This window comes from Microcaecilia unicolor, chromosome 4 (genome assembly GCF_901765095.1).
Source record: "Microcaecilia unicolor chromosome 4, aMicUni1.1, whole genome shotgun sequence".
NCBI classification, from domain to species: domain Eukaryota; kingdom Metazoa; phylum Chordata; class Amphibia; order Gymnophiona; family Siphonopidae; genus Microcaecilia; species Microcaecilia unicolor.
Window position 1 is genome coordinate 57,937,657 of NC_044034.1, and position 25,920 is coordinate 57,963,576.

The 25,920-nt window shown below is 43.8% G+C and overlaps 1 protein-coding gene across 2 annotated transcripts in view; it reads right to left on the minus strand.

Moving 5' to 3' along the window:
• Positions 1 to 25,920, minus strand: part of CWF19L2 (CWF19 like cell cycle control factor 2) — a 346,427-nt gene that overhangs the window by 248,657 nt on the left and 71,850 nt on the right. For both annotated transcript variants that reach the window (XM_030200257.1, XM_030200256.1), the window contains exons 7-9: positions 25,261 to 25,354; positions 17,362 to 17,477; positions 7,719 to 8,458 (exon numbers count right to left, since the gene is read on the minus strand). In XM_030200257.1, coding sequence (XP_030056117.1) covers positions 7,719 to 8,458; positions 17,362 to 17,477; positions 25,261 to 25,354 — 950 coding nt within the window. The remainder of the gene's footprint in view (positions 1 to 7,718; positions 8,459 to 17,361; positions 17,478 to 25,260; positions 25,355 to 25,920) is intronic.

The following is a 25,920-nucleotide window of genomic DNA, read 5'->3' on the forward strand; positions in this document are numbered from 1 at the left end:
GAATGGCCACTGTTGGAAACAGGATGCTGGGCTTGATGGACCTTTGGTCTTTCCCAGTATGGCAATACATATGTACTTATGTAGTATCCTTCTGGCTACAGCCACCACCTTCTCACACTGTTTTGTTGCCTTCAGATCCTCAGATATAATTACCCCTAGGTCTCTCTCCCTGTCTGTGCATATTATTCATTTATTTAGATTTTGCTAACACCTTTTTAGGTAGTAGCTCAAGGTGAGTTACATTCAGGTAATCTGGATATTTCTCTGTCCCAGGAGGGCTCACATCTAAGTTTGTACCTCAGGCAATGGAGGGTTAAGTAACTTGCCCAAGATCACAAGAAGCAGCAGTGGGATTTGAACCGGCCACGCACCTCCTAGGACATACGGCTCCCTTGGATTTCTGCTCCCCAAATACATCACTCTGCACTTCTCTGCACTAAATTTTAACTGCTAAAAGCTTTAAAGTTTAGTGCAACCTTGAAAGAGGGGCTGGAAAAGGAAAGCCTTTGGAAAAGCTTAAAGGATTATTGCAGCCTTGAAAGAGTTCAGAAGGCTGCTTAGGTTGGGGAAAGAAAGCTACAATCTGGGGAAAAGAGATCCCAGTACAATAGACTATGCAGAGGTATAGCCTAGGCGTAGATTATGTGCAGCTAGGTTTAATCACTTGGTGAAAGTTTACAGAATTTCTAGGAATTAACAGCCCAATGCTCAAAACTCTGGTACTGTTCCAAACAGCGCCAGAGTTTTACCGCTGGATCAGCACAGAAAAACAACTCCCTCATGTTCAGTGCTAATGAGATGGAAATTTAGGTGCTCATAGCATTGAACATGAGGGAGTTCGGTGGGAGGACAGTGTCTAGTACATGCGCTGAAGAGTTGTGCATTAAGTACAGCTCTCTTGCCATGTGCCAGAACACCTTTAAGTGGGGGGGGGGGGGGGGGGGGGGGGGGGGGGGGGGGAGGAAGAGAGACCACAGCTGACCAACACCAAAAGTCTGGGGGGGATGTTATATGGAATCGGTCCAATGCCACAGGTTAATAATCTGTAAAAAAAAAAAAAAAAAAATGATTCAGCCTCTGAATTCATGTAGCTTGATGGAATTATGCTTCATTCGGCAGAGACTAAATCAAATCCGGAAACATTCTGCAGCAACCGCAAGTGCCTTTACTCTCTGGTCCTACAGTGAGAAGTGGATTTGATCTGTACCGGGTTTAACTCTGTGCTTCTTTCTACTGTAGATTTTTTTTTCTTTTAAATCAGTCTAATAAAAATAACTCATATCTGTAGAAAGAAAAGCAAATATTCACATTCCATCAGCACCGCAGCTCTAGTGGAGAATCTCCCGGCTATGCTGCAGAACAAAATATGAGCTTCTCCTGCCTTTACGCCACCTCCGAGCTGGTGTAGGATTTGCAGCAGTACGGGCACACTTGTGGAGTCAGTGACCCTACAAGCATCGGTGCGAATAGGTAATGTCTCCCTGTTTACATGCATTTGCGTGCTACTTGCACAGATCGCAGCAGTGCTCATTATTTGCACTGGTAAACATGGGTGCTAGTCTGGTGCTAATGGCCTCTAGTGCCTGCGTCTACTTCTGAACATCCGGCCCTAAGAGTACTACATGCTGAATGCAGAGAAGGGAAAGGAGAAAACTGCTTGTGCAGTGCTTTGCAACTTAAGGGAAGCAGCACTGGTAGGCTGAACCAGGAATGGGGTTTGAGAATTTAAGTGTGGCACAAGTTCTATGCAGAGAAGGGGGAAGGGAGAGACCTCCTTGTACAGTGCTTTGCAACCTAAAGCCCCGATGCGCAAAAGTAAATGCGGGCGCTAGAGACCACTAGCGCCGTACTAGCACCAGCATTTACCTGCACAAAATGTTCAGAGGCCAAGAGCGCGGGAACAAATGAAAACGCAAACAAAAAATGCTCATGTTAGTGAGGTCAGTTTGTATTCCTCCCCAATGCTCAGAACAGAGTGCCAGAAACAAAACTGCCTTACTGCTGCAAAAAATAATGCCAGGTCAGAGCAGGCACTAGGGTGTTGGAAAAGAGGATTTCCCATGTTTCTTTCTGCAAAATCTGCAAGTTTTCATTGCTTTAGGAAGCAGAAGGAAGCCCGTGCAAGCCCTTAGGCGTTGGTCATAAGAAACAGCAGACCCAAGTGAAAGCACACACTGGTGTCTGTTTCCTATGTCTAAATTAAAACATCCATGATAAAAATTTAAAAAAAATTTAAATGTCCAAAGTGAAAACACACAGTGTTGTGTTTCCTGCATCTAAATATAAGCATAGAAGCTAAAAAAAAAATTAAACACTTATAATTAGGCCGCCAACATATGCTTCACGTTACTACTACTACTACTACTAATCATTTCTATAGCGCTACTAGACATACACTGCGCTGTACACATTATATGCAGATACTTTCTCTGTTCCCAGAGGGCTCACAATCTTAGTTTTTTTTACCTGGGGCTATGGAGGGTTAAGTGACTTGCCCAAGATCACAAGGAGCTGCAGTGGAAATCGAACCCAGGTTGCCAGGATCAAAGCCCACTGCACTAACCATTAGATCACTCCTCCAACTCCATGTTCAGGCTTTACCCCGCACATGCACACAGGAGCCAAGCTTACCACAGAGCCAAGCATAATCCTCCCGCCAAATTCCCCAATGCTCACTAATTCTGCAAGCTGATGTGACAGCCACCAAAAACACCACTTTCCAGGTCAAATACTTCAGATGACAAGAGTCAAGCAGCTCAAAAGTAGCTCTCATCGGCTGGGTGAGGACAACATTGAGATCCCATGACACAGATGTCTGACAGGGGCCTTTGTTAATAATAAAGCCCACATGAAGCAAACAACTAGAGGCTGTACAGAGATGGACTGACCTCCTACACAGTGATGATGATTACTAATTGCATTTTCATGAACCCTTACAGATTTGGTTTTCAAACCAGACCCAGAGAGGTGCAGAATATATTCAAGCTGTTTTTGTGTAGGGCAGGTGAGGGACTCTAACGCCTTGCCCTCACACCAGACTAGAGAGTTGCACGGGGACAGAAATCTTACCCATCCCCGCCCGTCCCTGCTGGAATCTTACCCGTCCCTGCTGGAATCTTACCCGTCCCCGCTGGAATCTTACCCGTCCCCACTGGAATCTTACCCATCTCCATCCATCCCCGCAAAAATGTAACCCATTCCAACCCATCCCCACCCGTCCCAGCAAGAATTTAATGATACATAAAAGAAAATTCCAATCAGCTCCCTCAGTCTCTCTCTGGATTTGAGCCACAGCACCGTAGGCAAGGAAGGAATGGAAGCTGAAACTTGGAACACTCTGGTGTGCACATGTAAGATTTGTCTCTGATTTACTGGCATTGTGTGCTGAGAGGTCACCACATGCATGCACCAGTAGGTCAGGTGACATCTGATGCTCATGCCTGTGTCAGAACTAAGGTCTGCTCATCAGCCCGGGAGCAAAGAGGATTAATTGTAACATAGTGACAGCAAATAAAGACCTGAATGGTCTATCCAGTCTGCCCAATAGTCACACTCATTATCAATTCATGATTAAATCAATGAGTGTGATATTATATACTTGATAATGGTCTTTCTTTTGTGTTTCTGGAACATAGACCATAGAAGTCTATCTGGCCCTATCCTTATGTTCCAACTGCTAGAGTTGTCGTTGAAGCCCACTCCAGTCTATGCATCTTCTCATTTGTGGGACACAGATTGTAAAAATCTGTCCAGAACTGTCCTTATGTTCCAGCCACTGAAGTTGTTGTCTAAGCCCTTTCCAGCCCATCCTAAACCAGACTTCCATATATTAGACACAGACCATACAAGTCTGCCCAGTATCAGCCCTAGATAATCACGGCCAGTCACCATCTAAGCATTACTTCACACATCCACACACACATGCAGCCATTTAAAGTTAGGTTTTTTATAACTTCCACTTTCTAATTAGAGATCCTGTGTGTTCATCCCATGCCTTTTTGAATTCTGTCATCATTTGTGACTCTACCACCTCCTTAATAGAAGACTTTCCACATCTGTGCTGTTAAAGCAAGGAAGAAGAGAAGGAGGAGACAGCACTCAAAGAACTTGGTACTCGGTAGATGAGAGGCTGGTGCTTGTGTAGCTTACACTTCCACGAGAACCCCGCAGAACTACTTCCATCCTCGCGGGAACCCCACAGGAACTGCTTCCATCCCCACGGGAACCCCGCAGAACTGCTTCAGTCCCCACGGGAACCCCGTTCCCGTGCAGCTCTCTACACCAGACAGCAAACCTCTTCCACTTAAATGAGTAACACCTCTTAGTGGAGTCTTTCCTGGAAGTCATCAAAATGCAGGAGACTCCCTCCAGAAAATCTAATGATTCAAATTCTACACTCTCAACATCCAACCATGAGAGCCAGGGATTGGAGGATGGGATGCAGAAGAGATCCCTCATTCTGAGTGATGAGGATTGAAAAATATTCCAATCTCCACGGACCTTTGGAGGCCAACTCCAGAAGAAGGGGGAACCAGATCTGTCTCAGCCATTTAAGGGGTGATTAGAATCATAGTTCCCTGGTCTTGTTTAAGTTTCAGCAAAGTCTTCTCTACGAGAGGTACTGTAGGATACGCATACAGAAGTCTCTCCCCACAATGTAGGAGAAAGTCATCCAACGCTAGTCTGCCATGTGACCTAAGCCAGGAACAGAACTGGGAAACTTTGTTGTTGAGATGAGTGGCAAAAAGATCCACCAAGGGGGTGCCCCACTCTCGGATGACCTTGCGAGCTACACCCATGTTGAGAGACCACTCATGCAGTTGCAAAACCCTTTAAGTCTGTTCGCCAGGCAGTTGTCCTTTCCTGGTAGGTACGTGGCTCAGAAGATCATTCCGTGAAGGAGGGCCCACTGCCAAATTCCCATTGCTTCCTAACTCAAAGGGTAGGATGTCATACCCCCCTGCTTGTTTACATAAAACATTGCAACCTGGTTGTCTGTTTGAATGAGAATGATTTGATTCTGTAGCCAATCTCTGAAAGCCCTTAAGAGCATTCCAAATGGCCCTGATCTCAAGGAGGTTGGTATGGAGATCTATTTCCTGAGTATACCAAGTTCCTTGACTGTGAACTCCATCTGCAAGGGCTCCTCAAACTAGGTTGGAAGCATCTGTTGTTAGCAAGAGGTGCAATTTGGAATGGTAGTCTCACAGTCAAATTTGGAATGATAATCTCACAGTCAAATTCATCCGAATCATTCATCAGAGAAGGGCATGAATCAACTCTGGAGAAATCTGGATGACATCTTCTAGATTCTAAGCCGCATGAGACCACTGGGAAGCTAGGGTCTACTGGGCCTCTCTCAAGTGGAGATGCACCATAGGGGTGACATGCACTGTCGAGGCCACAATCTCAACATTTGCAAGCTATGACCTGCTTGCTGCTTTGGACTTGCGATGCAAGTGTTGATAAGGTCCCTGCTTTCGCTTGTGGAAGAAAAGTTTGAGCCTGCAATGTATCAAGCGGGGCTCCCATATACTCCAGTCACTGGACTGGGAGAAGGGGGGACTTGGGTTAGTTTATGGCAAACCCTAGTAGCTCCAACACCCGAATAGTTAGGTGCATGGACTCTGATGCCTCCTCCTGCAATGTGCTCTTGACCAGCCAATCGTCCAGATAGGGAAACACTGCATGAATATGCCATAACTACTTTTAGACACTTGGTGAATACCCTGGGAGCTGACATGAGACAAAACAGCAGACCACAGTACTAGTAGTGGTGTTTCCCTATGCAGAATGATACTTCCTGTGACTGGGAAGTATCAAAATGTGGGTATAGGCATGCTATAAGTCCATAAAGCATAACCAATCGTGTTCCTGAATCATGGGGGGAAAGGTGCCCAGAGAAATCATCCTGAACCTTTTTTTAACCAGGAATTTGTTCAGAGCACTTAGGTCTATGATAGGACAAAAGCCCCCTGTCTTTTTGAGGTGAAGAGGGATCAGAAGGAACCCCACAGGACTCCTCATATGAGAAGTAATGAGAGTCCTCTTCTGAGTCCCATGAACAGTCCCATTCAGACCAGGATGAGTGAGTCAATGCCTGCTTCGGGATAAGTGTAACCTTGCCCATGCCCTGAAAAGCGTTGAGGTACAGCCCTACTTGACTGGGGAAACTTCCTTCCCAACATTGAGAGTGGTACTGTGTGTGTTGACGTCGACCCCCTTCAAGGTGCCGGCATCGAGGATCTCTGCACAGGCATGGTAGAAGCCTAAAGATGAATCTGGGGCTGATCTGCAGCTGCACAAGCGACCTTGATGCCTGAGTGGATTGCAGCTGCAACATCTGTGCCAGCATCTCCTTAAGCATGGCTCAGAACCGCTCATCGAAGGAAGGCATCGGCAAAGGTGGAGAACTGGGAGAGAGGCAATCTGAGAAGGTGTCATGCCAAACTGGTAGCAGGGACCTCGCTGCCCAGAGACTTCAGCACTGGCATCTCTTCGAAAAAGGGGGGAGCACTCCACCCAGTGCTGGTACTTTTCGGTTACCGGCACTGACAAGGCCCTGGCACCATGCATCGGTGAGGACCGATGCTTACGCTTCTTGGTCTTCTCCCTAATGCTCAGCATCATGGTCCTTTGGTGCCAACATCAAACCTGTACACATCTTTGGTGTCGGGTATGATGCTGACCAGTTCCGGAGCCTACTCTCAGCACCCGATGTCAAGAGAGATGGAGACCTTCAAGATGCCAATGCACTCCCAGTGGATGTTGAAGTCTTGGCAACCATCAAAGTCAACGCTTCCAGTGCAGATAATGATATACTGGCCTTCGAGGAGACAAACAGTCTCTCCTGTTGGACGTGCTGTGCCCTCTATGTCACTGGGGGGTCTTCTGGGACATCGAGAAAAGAATTGCAGCCAAATTAAACTCCTCAATTGTGAACAGAAAAAGGGGCAGCATTCAAACTGAGGTTGGTGCTCCAGCCTAAACAGGCTTAGCAACTCGCAAAAAATAAAGGAAACTTGAAGAGCCAAAAAAAAACTAGTAAAACTAAAGGGAAATAAAACATAGTTAAGAAAAATGAGAAATTATTCAAACAAAGTTTAAAAATACCCACATGGGAAAGCACTGCAAAAGAGAAAGAGATCTATGTAATGTGAAAAAAACAAAGAACTGTACTCCATGCTACATGGCAAAACAAAGAATGAGGGACCCGCCCTCACACATCAGGCAGGAAAGCACCAGCGCATGCGCGATGAGATGTTGCTATAAAGCTATGAGTTAATATTGCTAGTCAGCATCCACACCAGACTCCATCAGATGACATCACCTGTCAGAATATAATAGCCTGTTTGTCCTCGGAGAATTGTGGTTATTGTAGGAAAAGGATTCCACAGGATTAGGTTGGGCTAGTTCCAAGGGGAAGTAGGAAAAGCAGGAAGACTGCAGCTCTCTCTCAGTACCAACCACCCAAGTGAGACTCCCTCAGGGCCCACTCACTCTGCTTAATCAGCCATTAAGACCGGGACCCGCATCCTAGGGTGACCCCCTAGTGGTTACAATATAAATTCCAGTTTCTCTTTTATTATACAAAAAGCTCAGGTACTTGATAGCTGTCCCAGGCTTTTGTCTTTCTCAGAATAGTAAGCTTCCTAACCACTCTACAGTATTATTTCTATTTCTACGATTTTATTATAGACAAAGAAAATACAGAATACCTGGAAGACAAAGGTTTATGGTCTGTCAACAGACTTCTGTTATCAGGACTGTCAGTAAGATGTTCTCTTTGTGGTTCACACCTTTCATTCTTTGCAGTTTCTTCCAGATTGGCAATAATTTGGGGTGAAACCGTGGGATTCTCATTTAGCTGTTCTTGCTCTTTTCCTTCTTTTGCTTGTGCTTTGCGCCATGGTGGAGCATCTTCACTCTCATTCTGCGGTTTTCGGAAACTGTTCCTCGGAAGGCTTCGTGACAAAGATGAACTCCTCTGTAATTCACAGATTTGGTCTCTGGTTCCACTGATTGTCTCATCATCATCATCAGAGGGCTTCAAAAAGTTACACTTAAAACTGCTGTAAGAAGGTATCTTCTTCTGGGATCTCAGTGGATTTGATGCTTTGACTGCAAGACTAGAGGAACTGTCTCTTGGCTCTGATTCTGTATTTTCAGTTTCTTTACCATCATCTCTTAATCTTTCTCTAGGATACTGTCTATGCTTATCCTGGGATGCTTTTCTATCCTGGTATCTAGAAGAATCCTTATAGAAATTCCGATCTCTATCACCCTTATCTTGTTCTTTGCTGTCCATATTTCGTTCTCTCTTTACTTTTTTGTCAAAATCTGTATCTGAATATTTTAATTTTCTCCATTTTTCTCTTCTAGCTTCATGTTCTTTTGCATAGTAGACAGATGCAGTTTTTTTAGCTTCTTCCATTTTATTCTGGAATACTTTCACAGACTGCAAAGAACAAAATATGCAAAATGTTACAAATATCTACTGTTCCTTTGTGTAACTTACCTTGAACTGCTACTGAAAAAGGTATGAGCAAAACCCCATTCCTTTCCTATCTTTCCCACAAATAGACAGAGACAAATACACAACAGATATACACTGGCTCAGTGATAATCTCATAAATGATTATTTGAGGGGAAAAAGCAGCATTTAAAATATATACAAAACAGAACATGATTTGGGGAGCCAACACAGAATGAAAGAATATCATGTGATATCTGATAAACATCAAGGATCTTTGTGTGCCAAGGGAACAGGTGATATTAAAGCTACATAAGGCTTTGGGAAATCATATCAAATATATAAATGGCAAGAGGCGTACTCACTCGCAAATGCGCAGTAGAGACCCTCTCTGTCCCGCCCCCACGTCAATACGTGATGACGGGGGCGTGACAGAGAGGGAACCTGTGCACCTGCGAGTGAGGGAACCGCCGTCGCCACCGCTTCTCCCCCCCCAGGGTTGCCGCTACCGCTCCCCCCACCCACCCGGAGTCGCCGCCGCCACCCACCCTCCACCCGGCCCGGGTACCTGGCTTCACTATTCAAACCGCCAGAACGCAGCACACAGCTCATCTGAGCTGCCGTTGGCCTTCCTTACCTGCCTGTGTCCCGCCCTCGCCGACGTTACGTCACACGAGGGCGGAACACATGCAGAGAAGAAGGAAGGTCGACGGCAGCTCAGATGAGCTGTGTGCTGCGTTCCGGCGGTTTGAATAGTGAAGCCAGGTATCCGGCCCGGGTGGAGAGGTGGCGGAGGGGACTCTGGGGGGGAGGGCGGCGGCGACCCTGGGGAGGAGGGGCGGCGGCGACCTATCCGGGGGGGGGGGCCTTTCAAACCCCCCCCCCCCTTCCTTTACTAGCCCGTTTTTACGGGCTCAACGGCTAGTTCTGTAATAAAGAATACAATTTTGCGTCTCCCAATATTGGATAGATAGCAGATTGAATGACTTTAAAGAGAAATTACTGATCTGCTGTTAGTGACCTGTCGTTAAAATCGTCTGTAGTACCTGAAGACTGGAGGGTGGCCAATGTAATGCTGATTTTTAAAGAGTTCCAGGGGCGATCCAGGAAATTACAGACCAGTAAACCTGACTTCAGTGCCAGGCAAAATAGTGGAAACTATTATAAAGAATAAAATTACAGAACATGGTTTTATCATGGGACAGAGTCAGCATGGATTCAGCCAAGGGAATGCTTGACTCACCAATTTGCTTCAGCTCTTTGATGGCATGAATAAACATGTCAATAAAGGTGAGCTGGTTAACGTAGATTTTCAGAAAGCTTTTGACAAAGTTCCTCATGAGAGATTCCTGAGAAAATGAAAAAGTCTTTGGATAGGAGGAAATGTTCTGTTCTAGATTAGGAATTGTTAATAGACAGAAAACAGAGGGTAGGGTTAAACGGCCATTTTTCTCAATGGAGGAGGATGAATAGTGGCGTGCCACAGGGACCAGTGCTATTTAATATGTTTATAAATGATCTGGAAATCGTCACTTGAGGTGATTAAATTTGCAGATGACACAAAACTATTCAAAGTTGTTAAAGCACATGCGTTCTGTGAAAAATTGCAGGAAGACCTTAGGAAATTGGAAGACTGGGCATCCAAATGGCAGATGAAATTTAATGTGGACAAAATGCAAAGTGATACACATTGGCAAGAATAATCCAAATCACAGTTACCTGATGCTAGGGTCCTTACTGGGAGTCAGCATTCAAGAAAAAGAACTAGGTGTCACCCTATGCTTGGAACAATCTTCCCGAGCCCTTACGCCAAGCCCCCTGCCTGCCCATCTTCAAGTCTTTGCTTAGAGCCCACCTCTTCAATGCTGCGTTCGGCACCTAACTCTTTCAGGAAATCCAGACTGCCCCAATTTGACTGCCCCTATCAGACTGACTGTTCACGTGTCCTTTAGATTGTAAGCTCTTTGAGCAGGGACTGTCCTTCTATGTTAAATTGTACCGCGCTGCGTAACCCTAGTAGCGCTTTAGAAATGTTAAGTAGTAGTAGTAGTATTGTAGACAATACACTGAAATCTTCTGCCCAGTGTGCTATGGAAGCAGCCAAAAATGCAAACAGGATGGTAGGAATTATCGGGAAAGGGGTGGTGAATAAGGCCAAGAATACTATAATGCCTCTGTATCACTCCATGGTGCGACCTCATTTTGAGTATCGTGTTCAATTCTGCTAGTCATATCTCAAAAAGATATAGCGGAATTAGAAAAGGTTCAAAGAAGAGCAACCAAAATGAAAAAGGGGATGGAACTCCTCTCATATGAGGAAAGGCTAAAAGAGGTTAGGGCTCTTCAGCTTGGAAAAGAGATGGCTGAGGGCAGATATGATTGAGGTCTACAAAATCCTCAGTAGTGTAAACGGGTAAAAGTGAATTGTTTCACTCTTTCAAAAAGTACAAGGACTAGGCAACACTCAAAGTTACATGGGAATACTTCTAAAACAAATAGGAGGAAATATTTTTTCACTCAATGAATAGTTAAACTCTGGAACTTATTGACAGAGGATGTGGTAACAGTGGTTAGAATATCTGGGTTTAACAAGAATTTGGACAAGTTCCTAGAGGAAAAAGTTATCCAGTCTTTTATTGTTTCTGTTTTGTTTACCACTAAACTGGCATTGGTAGTGGTTGTTAGGTTACTTAAATTTTCCTTTGGGCAGTGTGTCTTTGTTGGTGCTGCATGATATTCTCAGCAGTAGCAGGATCAGGGGACACTGCGGGAGCGCTCTTGGAGCTGTGCATAAAGGAGGAATTACCATCTCTCAGTTTATGGTGCGTCTGGTCTCTGCTGATTTTCTTTGTGATTGTTTTGATTTTAGATATATTCTGTAATGGTTTTAGCCTTCATTCTCCAAAGGGTATGTTCACACACGCAGGTAGGAGAAAACGACTGCCCCTCGGCAAGGGTCTACCCAACGCTGAGAATATCCCGCAGCACCAACGAAGACACACCGCCCAGCCCAGATCACCGGCCTGAGCTCACCGAAAATTTAACTAACCCTACAACCACTACCAACGCATCAATGAAATCTTCACTACACACTACCAGAGGATGATTATACCAATAGCAATGGGTTACATTAACACCAGATCAGTGGTAAACAAAACAGAAACAATAAAAGACTGGCTAACCAACGAAGACCTCAGTCTGGTTTTCCTCAGTGAAACATGGATCCATGACAAAAAAAGACCCTATTATTCTGGTGCTATGTCTGCCAGGTTATAAAATCCTACACTGGACCAGAAACGGAAAAAGAGGTGGGGGAATCGCAATGACATACAGATCCTTTCCAAAGGTAAAAGCTACAATGGAATCCAGAATACCACAAACATAAATCTCCTCAATTAAAATTAAGGACCAAATTCTACTAAACCAACTAAGCTGCATCCTGTTCTACAGACTCCCAGGAAATTGGAAAGTGACTCAAACAACCTTAATGGAATTCATATCAAACATATGTGTAGCAAACCCCAATATCAGGCTAATAGGGGATATCAATATTCACCTAGATGACCAGACAGCTCCAAAGACTGTGATGAATTCCTCAATCTATGGGACTTCCAATGACCATCAGTGACCACAATCCTCGTCAAAGGCCTTGCAAAAGACCTGCTAACTCAGACTCACAAGACAATGACTTCAAAATACAAAACCAAGATGGACAGAAACCCCATGATCTGACCATTTCAAACTAAACTTAACCCTCAACTGGAAAGAACACAAGACCCCACCAACACTAACACCTTACAAATCACGAGGAAAGATTGATGCAACCAAATTCTGGTCAACCATATATGCAGACCAATGGTCAACAACGACCAACATGGAAGATTTCCTATCAGAATGGGATGAGAGAGCCACCAACATTTTGGACATCAAAGCCCCAGTGGAAACTAAAAACAGACAGAGGCACAAAGCAGCCCCTTGGTATGACAAAGAACTGAAAGTGGAAAAAAAACACACTGCAGAAAACTGCAACAAGCATGCATGAAACACAAAAATGAAACAAACAAAACTGCATGGAGGGAAGCTCGAAATAGGAACAAGATCAAAATAAGTCGAGCTGAAAAGAAATTCTATAAAGAACATATAGGTTCAGATTACAGAGACACAAAGAAATTATATAAAATTATAAATACACTAATAAACACCAAACCCTTGACAACATCTAACGAGGAACCCCTGTCAGCAAATGAACTTGCCAGATTCTTCAAAGAGAAGATCCACAAACTAAGGAATAGTCTAATACAAAATAACACAAACTTTGAAACCCTCATAGATGAACTTGATCACTCTCCAGAAGAAGCACCAGCGGACAGAACATGGACCAGCTTCACTCTACCCACAAAGGAGCCAGTAGCATAAGAGCTAAGAAAATTCTCCTCAGTATACTGCATGCTAGATACATGTCCCAACCACACACTAAATGTCACCCCTGACCAATTCATAGACCAACTCTCATCTGACCTACATGTTTAAGGCCAATTCCCACTGGATAAAGGCAACATATTGCTCACACCAATCCCAAAAGACATCAAGAAAACCATCAAGGATATCTCGAACTACAGACCAGTGGCATCCATACCTCTAATGACAAAAATAATGGAAGGCATAACAGCAAACCAGTTAAATGACTACATTAACAAATTCTCCATACAACACGAATCTCAATCAGGCTTCAGACCTCATCACAGCACCAAAACAGTGCTGACTACACTATTGGCTAATTTCAAAAAGGAAATCATGAAAGGAAAAAACATTCTGCTACTACAATGTGACATGTCAAGCGCATTTGACATGAGTGACCATCAAATCCACAAAAGAATACTTGACAAAATAAGCATTGGAGGGAAGGTGCTCAAATGGTTCCTTGGATTCCTAACTACCAGATCCTACCAAGTGAAGATGAATTCCTCTCTCTCCCCTCCATGGAAAGCTGAATATGGGGTCTCCCAGGGTTCACCACTCTCACCAATTTTATTCAACCTGATGATAGCCCCCCCCCCCCCCCATCGCCTGAACACTATCCAAACAAGGATTGAACCCCCTGATATACGCCAATGACATGTCAATATACATCCCCTTTTAAAAAGGATCTGCATGAAATCACGACCAGAATCACAGATGGTATTATTGTAATGGAATCCTGGGCATCATCGCTCAAACTTAACTGAACAAGGGAAAAAAACACTGCCTGATAACAACATCACACATATCACCGCCATGGGTACATCCCTCCCAATATCAGACAACCTAAAAATCCTGGGTGTCATCATAGACCGCAATCTGTCCTTCGACAAACAAATCTCAACCACCACAAAGAAAATCTTCCAGACCATGTGGAAACTAAAACACATAAACTACTTCCCAAGAGATGCATTCCGCATACAAGTCCAATCCATAGTCCTCACCCATGCTATTACAATGGCATCTATGTCAGATGGAATCTATGTCGGATGGAATCTATGTCGGATGTAAGGAACAATCACTAAAGAGACTGCAAATAGAACAAAGCAAGACTGATCTTCAGAAAAAAAAAACCAATTAGAAAACGCAAGACTGCTGCTCAAATACCTATGCTAGCTACCCGTTAAAACACACAGATCCTTCAAGATATGCTCCCCAGTCTACAGAATAATTTTTGGACTAACTCCGGAATACATGACAAGCCTAATAGAACTACCTATATGCAACGCAATCAAGGGTACAAGAACCTATCTCACCTTACACTTCCCCAAATGCCAAGGCCTGAAATACAAATTTTCATACTCAACCAACTTTACATACATTTGCCCCAAGCTATAGAACTCAATACCAACAAACCTAAAAAGCACAAACAACTACTTAGCAGTCCGAAAACAACTGAAAGCCCACTTCTTCAGAAAATTCTTCTTTGATGAACCAACATACTCAAACAGACCATCGATCAACCTTCCATGATACTTGATCTCTAATAGAATAAGGCAAACACTAAATTCTAAATGGCTATGTAACATGTCTAACGGAATGTAATTGTAAACCACATTGAACCGACAACTAGATTGGAAAATGCAGGGTACAAATGCAGAAATAAATAAATAAAAACTCTGGAGGAATCTGGATGACATCTGCTAGATTTCCAGTTGCCTGAGACCACTCCGAAGCTAGGGTCCACTGGACCTCTCTCAAGTGGAGACATACCATGGAGTGACATGCACTGTTGAGTGGATTGGCCACTGTTGGAAACAGGATACTGGCCTGCATGGACCATTGGTCTGACCTAGTATGGCTATTCTTATGATCTTATGTAAACATTTATAAGAGCGGCAGAACAATTATATCAGGTGATGCTAGTATTATGGTCACCATGTTAGACTACTTGAATATCTAGAAATAATGATTACATTTTCATTGGACTAACAAGTTAATCCCAGATATACTGAGTTATTCCTATAAAAAGGTTATCATCTATAACTGTTTGTTGACTCTTATTTCTACGGGTCATACAAGAAAGTTTAGTTTAGTTTGTATTTGACATACCCCCTTCACATTAAAGGCTAGTGGGATTAAATGTAGAAAAATGAGATAAAGCAATACAAGTTGAAAAGAACACATTTACAGTATGCCAGGATAGTACATTTCCCCTTCCTCCATCTGCAATTCCACGTCTTTGTGGAAGACTAGGGAAGGAGGGGGGGGTAAAGATATGGAACAGTGACTCTAGAGTACCAGAGGCAGGAAGGATGAGTAGGGGGAAGTATATGCAGTTTTTCATTGTGACTAATGGTATATGTGAATTCTGAATGTCTATGAGTGATACAAAGAACAATTCTATAACCTGTGCTTGTAAATATTTAGAATACTAGCACTTATGAACACAAATACAGTATTCTGCAAACACTTGGTCAATTTATATAGTATATAATCACAAGTGAGGCATACTCAGGGATGGAGCATGGGTACAAGATAAGCAAGGTTCATGCACATAACTTACAGAATACTTTGTTACACACATCTCTTGCTGCACTTAGATGTGTGCACTTACACCAGTTCCATGGCTTGCAGAAGTGCAAGCACCTAAATGCTAGGCATATTGATACACTATTCTGTAACAGAACCTATGATCTATTATAGAACAAGCTCCCATCATGCGCCCTCGAGGTGCTACTGAGAAGCATCCAGTTGTAGAATTGCTCCCATGGTGATATTTAAGCTGAATAGATTTACTTTTCTTGACCCTATTCAACAGGAAAATATTCTTCAGGATAACATGTTGATGGATAATTGTTTTTCTTAATGTTTGAGATGCCAGGGATAAGAGGGGTATTAGGGGTCATATAGCTAAATTAATGCTTGTGATTTCCAATTTATTATTAACTTTTTTCTTAAAATTGGTGTCATTTCTATAACATTTTCTTTAATGTTATTTGCCTAGGCTTAAGTGGTTTGAAATGCAGCATGTTTTGTATAAATATCTTATACATACAAATGCATCATAAATCAGTTATAAAAATTATTATTTATTGCATTTGTATCCCACATTTTCCCACCTTTTTGCGGGCTCAGTGTGGGATTACTGGGTTTAAAGCAAATTGGATACATACAGGGCTCCCTCTTAAAAAAATTACTAATTTAAGATTAGACAATGGTCTAACAGAATAGCCTGTTCTCTTGCCATTCCTTAATCAACAGCTTCTATCAACTTTCTCTGCATTTTTATTTGTTAGAATAATCTTTTTCTTAAGAATTTTGAATAAAATTATAAGTCAGAGCTTCCTAAACCTGTCTTGGGGGCCCCAGTGAAAGCTGGGATTTATGAACTACCTTTATGGAGAAATTCACCCAAGGCAGCATACAGCAATATAACATGAAACTTACAATTCTGTTAACAGTATAACAACAGTAAAATGACCAAATATAAGAATAAATACAGTCAATAAGGTAAACTTGGAAATGGCAAACAGAAACCTAATAATATGACTAACATGAAAGAATATGAGAAATATACATATTTAACAGCACTATAAAACAATCATGTAACACAAATATGAAAATGTCAGTACAATACAAATGATACCATAATAGACAGCATGGAATAAAATTCAAATGGCATAGATGTAATATGAAGTCAGCATAAAACTAATGAAAATGAACTAAATCTGCATGAACTGAACACTCAGCATATGCAAATTTGGTACAGGGATGATCCATGTTAAGCTAATATTCTGTAAAGGGCACTCTGCATATAATGACCTTTACAAAATACTAGCTTAGCGTGTATTTCATGTCTAACTGGGCACGAGTATTTACACCTACCAAAAGCTGGTGTAAATGCTTGCACCCATCTCATGGCAGATAGACACATAAATGCAAACATTCTATAACATCACATCTAATTTCTGGTAACACCCCTGACTCACCCATGCACCTACCATGGCCAAGCCTCTTTTAGAGCTTCATGCTATGAAATTTAGACATGCGTGTTATAGAATAGCGCATTGGGCAGATCCACAGGTAACTCCTAATTACTGCCATTTAAGTGCTTGTTAACACCAATAATTGTAATCTAATTAGCTAGTTTACACGCAGATCTGCGATCTATGGCCCGTGCGCTCACCATTTGGCAATCTATGTAGAATCTGGCCGATTGTGAAGATTCTGCAAAGCTAATTAGCCGTGGGATCCCTAGAACAGATTTGGGAATGCCTGTTCTAAGTGGAAATATGCCTGCTAGTATATCTTCTATCCCTTAGGAACATTTGCCCTTCTTGCTGAGAACCTAAACTATTGCTAGATGTACACAGCAAGTAGGAAACATACTGCTTTCACAAACACTCAACTCATTTTTTTATATTTACCCCATATCTGGCAGCAATAATTTCATCAAGATCTCGTTGCTCTCTCTCAGATTGTTCCTTCATACGCTGATATGATTTCTGGAGCCAGCTCAAGCCACCGTCTTCCACTAAAGAAGCTAAAGAGAAAAAATCATTGGAGTATGTTCCATGTCAAGGTCCATAACAAATATAATAAAAGAAAGCTATTCTTTTTGTGGTGCACAGTAAATGAAACAAAATCAGCACAGAGAAATAAAACAGCTAAACACAATAGTACAAATTCAGTGTAAATAGCAAAAGCCAAATTGTTTTAGCAACTGTAGCCTGTGTTTTAAGACAACCACCCAACTCCATGGTGCTCCTAATTGATGCAAGTAATTAAGCAGCTCTAGCCAATTATGCACAATTTAAAATGCACACAGTACATGAGTAAAGATTTCTAAAATGTATCTTTCCTCCTTGGACTTTTTTCAGCAATAATTGCAAGTTATTAAAATTCATTCAACAATACGAATTTGCTGTTCTGACAGCTCACTGACAGTAGCTAAGAGCTTACAAGATGTTAGTTCGTATAGTATGTATGGGGAATTAAGTGTACAATCAGGAATGACTATGACAAAACATGTTCTAGGAAACACACTTGCCAAACGTCTCTCAGAATAAAATGGAAGTCATTACAGAAGGTTAGGCAGCATTTACATATGTACAAAGCTAATTTACATGTGTAAATAGGAATATATTTGTAAGTAATGATTCTATGAAAGCCACTACCTATACATATATATCCACAGCATGGATAGAGTTCAAGAGACCAAGTGCTGGGAGTGGTGTGCGTGGTCTTTTCAAATATATGTTCCTATTTTACAAAGAGAACACACATATTTCATAAATATTCCCCATCAGCATACACACGTCCTCCAAATCACATATAAAAGTGTGAGCTAACTGCTCATTTGGACCTGGGGTTTCAAGGAGGGAGTGAGCAGTTGTGCTTCTCTCTGGCCTTAAAACCCATCTCAAAAAGCTAATATTTTCAGGTTTAGAACTTGGATCCTTAATTGCCTCCCTGTGTATTTATAATTTGCATAATCTGGCGTTTTTAAGTGTATCACCTCATATAATGTGCATTCTGCTGGACATAACGACAGTATAGGTGTATTCTCCTGTATATCGTTACATGTATTTTATTAAAGACTCCACATTCAGTGAGCCTTTTGTGAAATACCCAGGAAAGTTTGAACATTTCAACTTGGACATCCATTTTGTCACCTAGATGCCTATCCAAAATTTGCATTCCCATTAGCAAGTTCTGAAAAAAAAAGTGTTTTTTAATATGGGTTCAAAAATCATGCCCATTCTCAGTGAGACAAAATGGTAGACAAAACCAAATGTTAAAAAGCATTAATCTGCAATTTACAGTGCAAAGTACAATCTCTAAGCATATTTTTCATTTTCTTTTCTAAAAATTATTATCAGGCACCAAAACAACTTAATACACGGAAAAGGGAAGTAAAAAAAGTAAGCTTGAATTCATTTTTGTTAGTTTTTATTGTTTGTTGTATATTGTACATGTTTTTATTGTAAACCGTTGAGAAGGGGGCTTTCCATATTATATTTCCATAAATAAAAAAATAAAAATAAATAATCTAAACAGTAATCCATAACTTCCAATAGCACTCTGAAAGAAAATAAACAAGTCTTTAAATCTTTCTTCTTCCAAAGAGTTGAATTATATTTTCTACCAAACTACAAAGCTTAATGTAATTCATGGAAATGTGAATCACATCCCTCTGTATCTGAATATTTTAAAGCTGTAATTTGTGTAATGGAATGAAAGGAACCAAATGAGTTGACAACAATTTATCATGTCTTAGCAGAATCCTGCTTTACTTTAATTAGTTTAAAATGGAGAATTTCACTCTGGCATAGAGAGGAAGGTCAGAACATTCAGGAAGATGAAGAGCTCAAAGAGAAAAGGCAGACTGTAGGACAGTATACCATTCCTTTAGCCCATAGTCTGACCTTAAATCGGTGATTCACTGAAGACAGCGAGTTCTGGATGTACACAATTTGCAGTAAACCCAGAAATCCTGTTGTTATAATTGTCTGAAAATGTCATTATACCTATAAGATCTTTCAGGTAAAACACACTGCATCTCAAACTACTCAAGGGCACCAATGCAGAAATGACAAGACAATATTCTAATAGAAAAAGAGTGTAAAAACTAAAAACCAAGAATATAGAAGGAAACAGGCACATTAACTGCTCTCCCCAACCCCTGGAAAAAAAAAAAAAAAGCAAAGATACTTACCTGTAGAAGGTATTCTCCAAGGACAGCAGGCTTCATATTTTCACAAGTGGGTGACGCCAATCCGCGTCGCCCGGTCCTGCATTTTGCACAAGTAAAAAATAGAGCTTTGTGGAGTAATACCCACTAGAGGTATTGCAGGATACAAATACAGAAGGCCTGTCCCCCAACTGAGGAGGAAAGCATCTGATGCTAGTCTGTCGTGGGCCTGAAGCTTGGAAAAGAACTGAGGAACCTTGTGATTCAGTTGAGTGGCAAAAAGATCCACCGAAGGGGTGCCCCACGCTCGGAAGATCTTGTGGGCTACGCCCATGTGGAGAGACCACTCGTGCAGTTGCATTATCCTGCTCAGCCTGTTAGCCAGGATGTTGTTTGTGTCTGCCAGTTAAGTGGCTTGAAGGAACATGCTGTGTTGGTGAGCCCAATGCCACATCCGGACAGCCTCCTGACATAGGCGGCGTGATCCGGTGCCCCCCCCCCCCCCCCCCCTGCTTATTGGTGTAATACATTGCAACCTGATTGTCTGTTTGAACTAGAATAATTTGATGACACAGCTGACCTCTGAAAGCCTTTAGAGAGTTCCAGATCACTCGAAGCTCCAGGTGGTTGATCTGAAGATTTGTTTCCTGGGAGGACCAAGCACCATGAGTGTGAAGCCCATCTACATGAGCTCCCCAACCCAGGAGAGATGCATCCATCATCAGCACTTTTGAGGCTGAGGAATTTGGAATGGAAGTCCCGGAGTCTAATTGGATCGAACTGTCCACCAATGGAGCTTTTTACATTAGCTTCAGAACTTTTAGTACAAGAAGATTGCTGAGTAGACTTCTACGGTCTGTGTCCTGAGAATAGCTAGGACAAATCAAACTCGGGTATACATATATATCCAGCAATTCCCCTCTCTTCCTGAGCCCTGCCCAGCAATCCATATCCATCCATGCCCATCTGTCCCCTGCGCCCTCCATTCATCCCTATCCAGCAATTCCCCTCTCTCCCTGAGCCCTGCCCTGCAATCCATATCCATCCATGCTCCTCTTTCCCCTACCCCCTCCATTCATCCCTATCCAGCAATTTCCCTCTCTCCCTGAGCCCTGCCCTCCCATCCTTGCTCCTCTGTCCCCTGCCCCCTCCATTCATCCCTATCCAGCAATTCCCCTCTCTCCCTGAGCCCTGCAATCCATATCCATCCATGCCCATCTGTCCCCTGCCCCCTCCACTCATCCCTATCCAGCAATTCCCCTCTCTCTCTGAGCCCTGCCATCCATGTCCAGGTCCTCTCTCCCTTGCCCTCCCACTCCCATGTCCAACTGCCTGCCCTGGCGCCCTCTTCTCCCCCCAACCAAGGATCCTTTTTCTTTTCTTTTAAATTTACCTGACCTCCGAGTCCGCATGGACAGCAGCATCACTGAAAGTGCTCCTCCCCTCCCGAGTTCCAAGGTCTCTAGCAGAACCTATGATTGCTCCAGGTTAGAGGAGAGGTGGATGCTCACCACAGCCTATAAAACCATGCTGCAAAGAAACTCTGAAAAGAAAACTTGCCATGCTTGGAAATAGAGTTTCAGTTCCCTCCCATGGCCTATTTTTTCCCGTAGGGGGTGCTCTCCCCCCTTCGTAAAAACTAATTCTCTATAGCTAAGAATTTTTCTTTCATTCATTCTCTTTCTTTCTTCCTTTCTTTCTCTTCTTTCTCTCTGTTCTGTGACCTTTCAGCGGCATAATCAAAAGAGAAGGACGCCCATCTTCTGACACAAATCGGGAGATGGGCGTCCTCTCAAGGTCACCCAAATTGGCATAATCGAAAGCCGATTTTGGGCGTCAAGTGCTTTCCGTCACGGGGATGACCAAAGTTCACGGGGGCGTGACGGCAGGGTACCGAAGGCGGGATGGGGGCATGGTTAAGAGATGGGCGTCCTCGGACGATAATGGAAAAAAGAAGGGCGTTCCTGACGAGCATTTGGCCGACTTTACTTGGTCCATTTTTTTCACGACCAAGCCTCGAAAAGGTGCCTGAACTGACCAGATGACCACCGGAGGGAATCGGGGATAACCTCCCCTTACTCTCCCCCCAGTGGTCACCAACCCCCTCCCACCCCCCAAAAAAATTAAAAAACATTTTTTCCAGCCTCTATGTCAGCCTCAAATGTCATAACCAGCTCCATGACAGCAGTATGCAAGTCCCTGGAGCAGTTTTTAGTGGGTGCAGTGCACTTCAGGCAGGCGGACCCAGGCCCATCCCCCCCTACCTGTTACACTTGTGGTGGTAAATGTGAGCCCTCCAAAACCCACATGAAACCCACTGTACCAACACCCAGGTGCCCCCCCTTCACCCATTAGGTGAATGTACATTAGTGGTGTACAGTTGTGGGGAGTGGGTTTTGGGGGGCTCATCACCTGGGAGCAATTTGTGAAGTCCACTGCAGTGCCCCCTAGGGTGCCCGGTTGGTGTCCTGGCATGTGAGGGGGGCCAGTGCACTACAAATGCTGGCTCCTCCCACGACCAAAGGGCTTGCATTTGGTCATTTTTGAGATGGGTGTCCTCGGTTTCCATTATCGGCGAAAACTGAGATCATCCATCTCTAAGGTCGACCATCTCAACATTTAGGTCGACCATCTCTTAGGTCGACCTAAATGTTAAGATTTGGGCGTCCTTGACCGTATTATCAAAACAAAAGATGGACGCCCATCTTGTTTCGATAATACGGGATGCCCCGCCCCTTCACGGGGACGCCCTTAGAGATGGGCGTCCCCGTTCGAAAATGCCCCTCCTTTGTATGAGGAATAAACTTTCCTTCCTCCTTTTTCTCTTCTTTATATAATTAGTCTGATTACTTATAATTACCAGAGGTACTGATGTTAGATTTTGTACGTTTGTTTACAACTTGCAACTGATATCTGATGCTGTGCTGGTGGGTGAGTAATAAAAGACTTTTTTCTCTAATTCCTGTCCAATTTTTCTGTAATATGTTTAGAGAATAGCAACCAAACGCACAGCCTAGTACACCGAGATGGACTATTTGAAGAACCCACCGGTCGGAGGTTATAAGAGGTCACACCTTTGGTGAAAATATTTTAACCTCCCCCCAACCAGCAAGTCATCTGGGACGAACGCTTTTAGTGCGGCTTTGCTCTGCTGGAGCCAGTCAAAAGTTTGCCCTTGCTTTGACTGGGGAGCAGCAGGGGCCTTAGGCACACACTGTTGATGGGAATGAGCGCGTTAGGGCTGAGTACATTGACGAGCCAAAAGCATGTACCTACACCTAGAATAGTAGTAGGAACCGCTCCATGGCTTGCCAAAAACCCTCCTAGTTGAGGAGGTTGATGCAGAAGGCACCCAGCAGGAGAAAGAAGAGATGGTATCAGTGTGTTTCTTGATTTGGTCAGCGACCTCTTCAACCTTCTCTTGAAAAAGGTTATCCCCCCCTCCCCCGGCAAGGGGCATCTGCCAACCTCTGCTGAACACAATGTTCCAAATCAGAAACACGCCGCCAAGAGAGTCTGCGCATTGCTATACTTTGAGCAGAGATCCTAGATGCCACATCAAAAGTGTCATAAGTGCCTCAGCCAAGAACTTTCGACACACCTTCTGCTGCTTGACCAACTAGCAAAAAGGATCGGCCTGCTCCGGAGGGAGCATATCCACCAAGTCTCACCGTGTTTCGCAAGTAAACGCTCGTGAAGAGCTGGTAAGACTGTATACAGGAGATGAGCATTGAAGCCTAATACATCTTCCTCCCAATAAAATCCAGTGTTCTAGCTTCTCTGCCTGGGGGCGCCGAGTCATAGTCCCTAGTACTCCTGGCTCTTTTCAGAGCGGACTCCACCACCAAGGAATCATAAGGCAACTGAGGCCTTACAAACCCAGGTTCACTGTGGATCCGATACTGGGTGTCTATCATCTTGGGCACCACAGGGACCAACAGAGGGGCCGGCCAGTTCCTGACAAGGACTTCCTTGAGTATTTTGTGGAGGGGTGCAGTTACAGCCTCCTTAGGAGATGTATAGTCCAGGCCCTTAAGCATCTTGGCCCTGGGCTCATCCTCCACCTCTAAAGGAAATGGAATGGCATCAGCCATTCCATGACAAAAGATGGGTATGAAAAGCTCTCCAGCGGAGACCGTCTCCTTTCAGGTGGTGGGAAGGGTTCAGAGGGGATCCCATAATACCCATCTGAGGGAAAGTATCTGGGATCTTCCTCTGACTCCCAGGAGTGCTCCCCTCCTCAGTGTTGGACAGTATCTCCTTATGGGACGTCATGACCAAACCTGCCTCGATGCTGAAGAGCCATGTCCTTGGGAGCGGTGTCGAGAAGCAGGCTCCCATATCGACTCCAGTGAAGCTTATTCCATCAACATCGAGGGGGTGCTGGCTTGGGTTGCAGACGACACCGTTGCAAGCACCCCCGTTACAGATGCACATCATTGCATAAGGCCATCCATCAGCTCAGAGAGTGAGGCCCGGATGCGCTCATCGAGGGCAGACACTAGGAAAAGCTGGGGTGCCACTTGAGGAGCTGGTTGCAGAACCACTGGGGTCGATACGAGAGCAGGATCTCGGCAGTTTGGAGACAGTCGCATCGGTACCTCACGAATGGAGGGAGAGCAGTCCTCCCAGTGCCAACACTTCTCGGGTGCCGAATCCTTCGATGCACTGGAGCTCCGGCACCATTTGTCGAGGGTGACCGATGACGATGCTTCTTGGACTTCACACGAAGAACGTCACCCAGGCTCCTCTGTGCCGATGAGGATGATGTCGAATCCTCACATCGCCTCGGGGTCGCGTCCAGTGATGGATGATCCCAGGAGGAGGCCTCGAGACAGGTGGAGACCAACTCGATGCTTACCGAAGCTACAGATGCCGGTTTGATGCTCGACACCTTTGACCTTGATGCCGATGTCGAGGAATCTGATTTGACTCCAAAAATCTTCTTTCACTGAGCCTCTCGGGAAACCTGGGTCCTCTTCTTCATGCGAAGGCAGAGAACACGGTTAGCAGGGCTATGGTCAAGCCCAAGACACTGCAGACACCAAGAATGGGTGTCCTTTCCCGAGACTGTCCTATTGCACCGGGTACATCGCTTGAAGCCACTGGAAGTCTTCATGGACATGGACGGGAAAACCTCATTGGCCAAATTAAACGACTCAATGGTGCCTAAAATGGGGCAAGGCACAGAAAAAAGAAGGGAAAAACCTGACCGGAGTCAAGGCCTAAAAAACAGCCGTATGACGTCGAAAAAGAAAGAAACTTAAACTCGGGCAAAATACAACTAAGAAAATAAAGGATGGGTTTAAAGGAAGAAAACAAGAAAACCACAACGAAAATGAGGAAAAAAATAGCCAAAAGGCACCAAAAGATCTTTTGAACCAGGCAAGTGAGAAGAGGCTGAAAAAGTGAACTCTCTCCTCACATGGAAAAAAAGAAGCACTGAGGAGACCGCGTTCAACTGACGGGCAGGAAGGCACTCACACATGCTCTATTTTTTTTACTTTGGCAAAATGCCGGACCAGGCGATGCAGATCAGCATCACCCACTTGTGAGAATATTGGAGCCTGCTTGTCCTTGGAGAAAAGAAATTAAGGAAGAGTCAGTTATCACAATGAAACTTTGGTTTTACCTTTTGTAGCTGATGTTGCCTCACTCTCCTCTGATGGAAGGCCTGAACCACCATCTTTCCAGTAGGGGTTTAGCTCTCTTGCCTGTAACTGAGACTATAACAAATATATTTTTAGCACTTTATACCATGTATGAAAAAGGATCTAACTTATCATGGTCTTTAAAGATCATAATTCATCAAAATCTCTGTTATAACCCTTTCATGAATCATGTCCACAATCATTATTCTTAAATCACTAGAATTTGATGTTTTTATGCACTTAATATAAAACAATGATGAAAACATAGTACAGGCTAAAAAAAAATGAGCAGAAATATTAAACTATATTTTAATGCAGGAGCACACCCGGCAGCAGTGCACCTTGCAGGATCACAGAAACCCAGCCAGCACCATCATCTCCTTCTAAAGCGTCACTTCCTTGGGTTGCCGGCAGCGATTCTGTTTCTGCCAGGGCAAAAAAAAAGCGGCAAAGGGGAAGCTTCCAGGCTAGCGGCAGGCAGCGTGTGGGAATCACTGCTACTGCTGGCAACCCATGGAAGCCTGAGGAAGAGTTGTGAGTGGGGTGGGAAGACATTGTACGGGGGGGGGGGGGGGGGGAACAGATGGATTAGGGTTGAAAGAAGGAGAATTGTTGGGGTGGTGGGGAGGAAGGGAGAGATG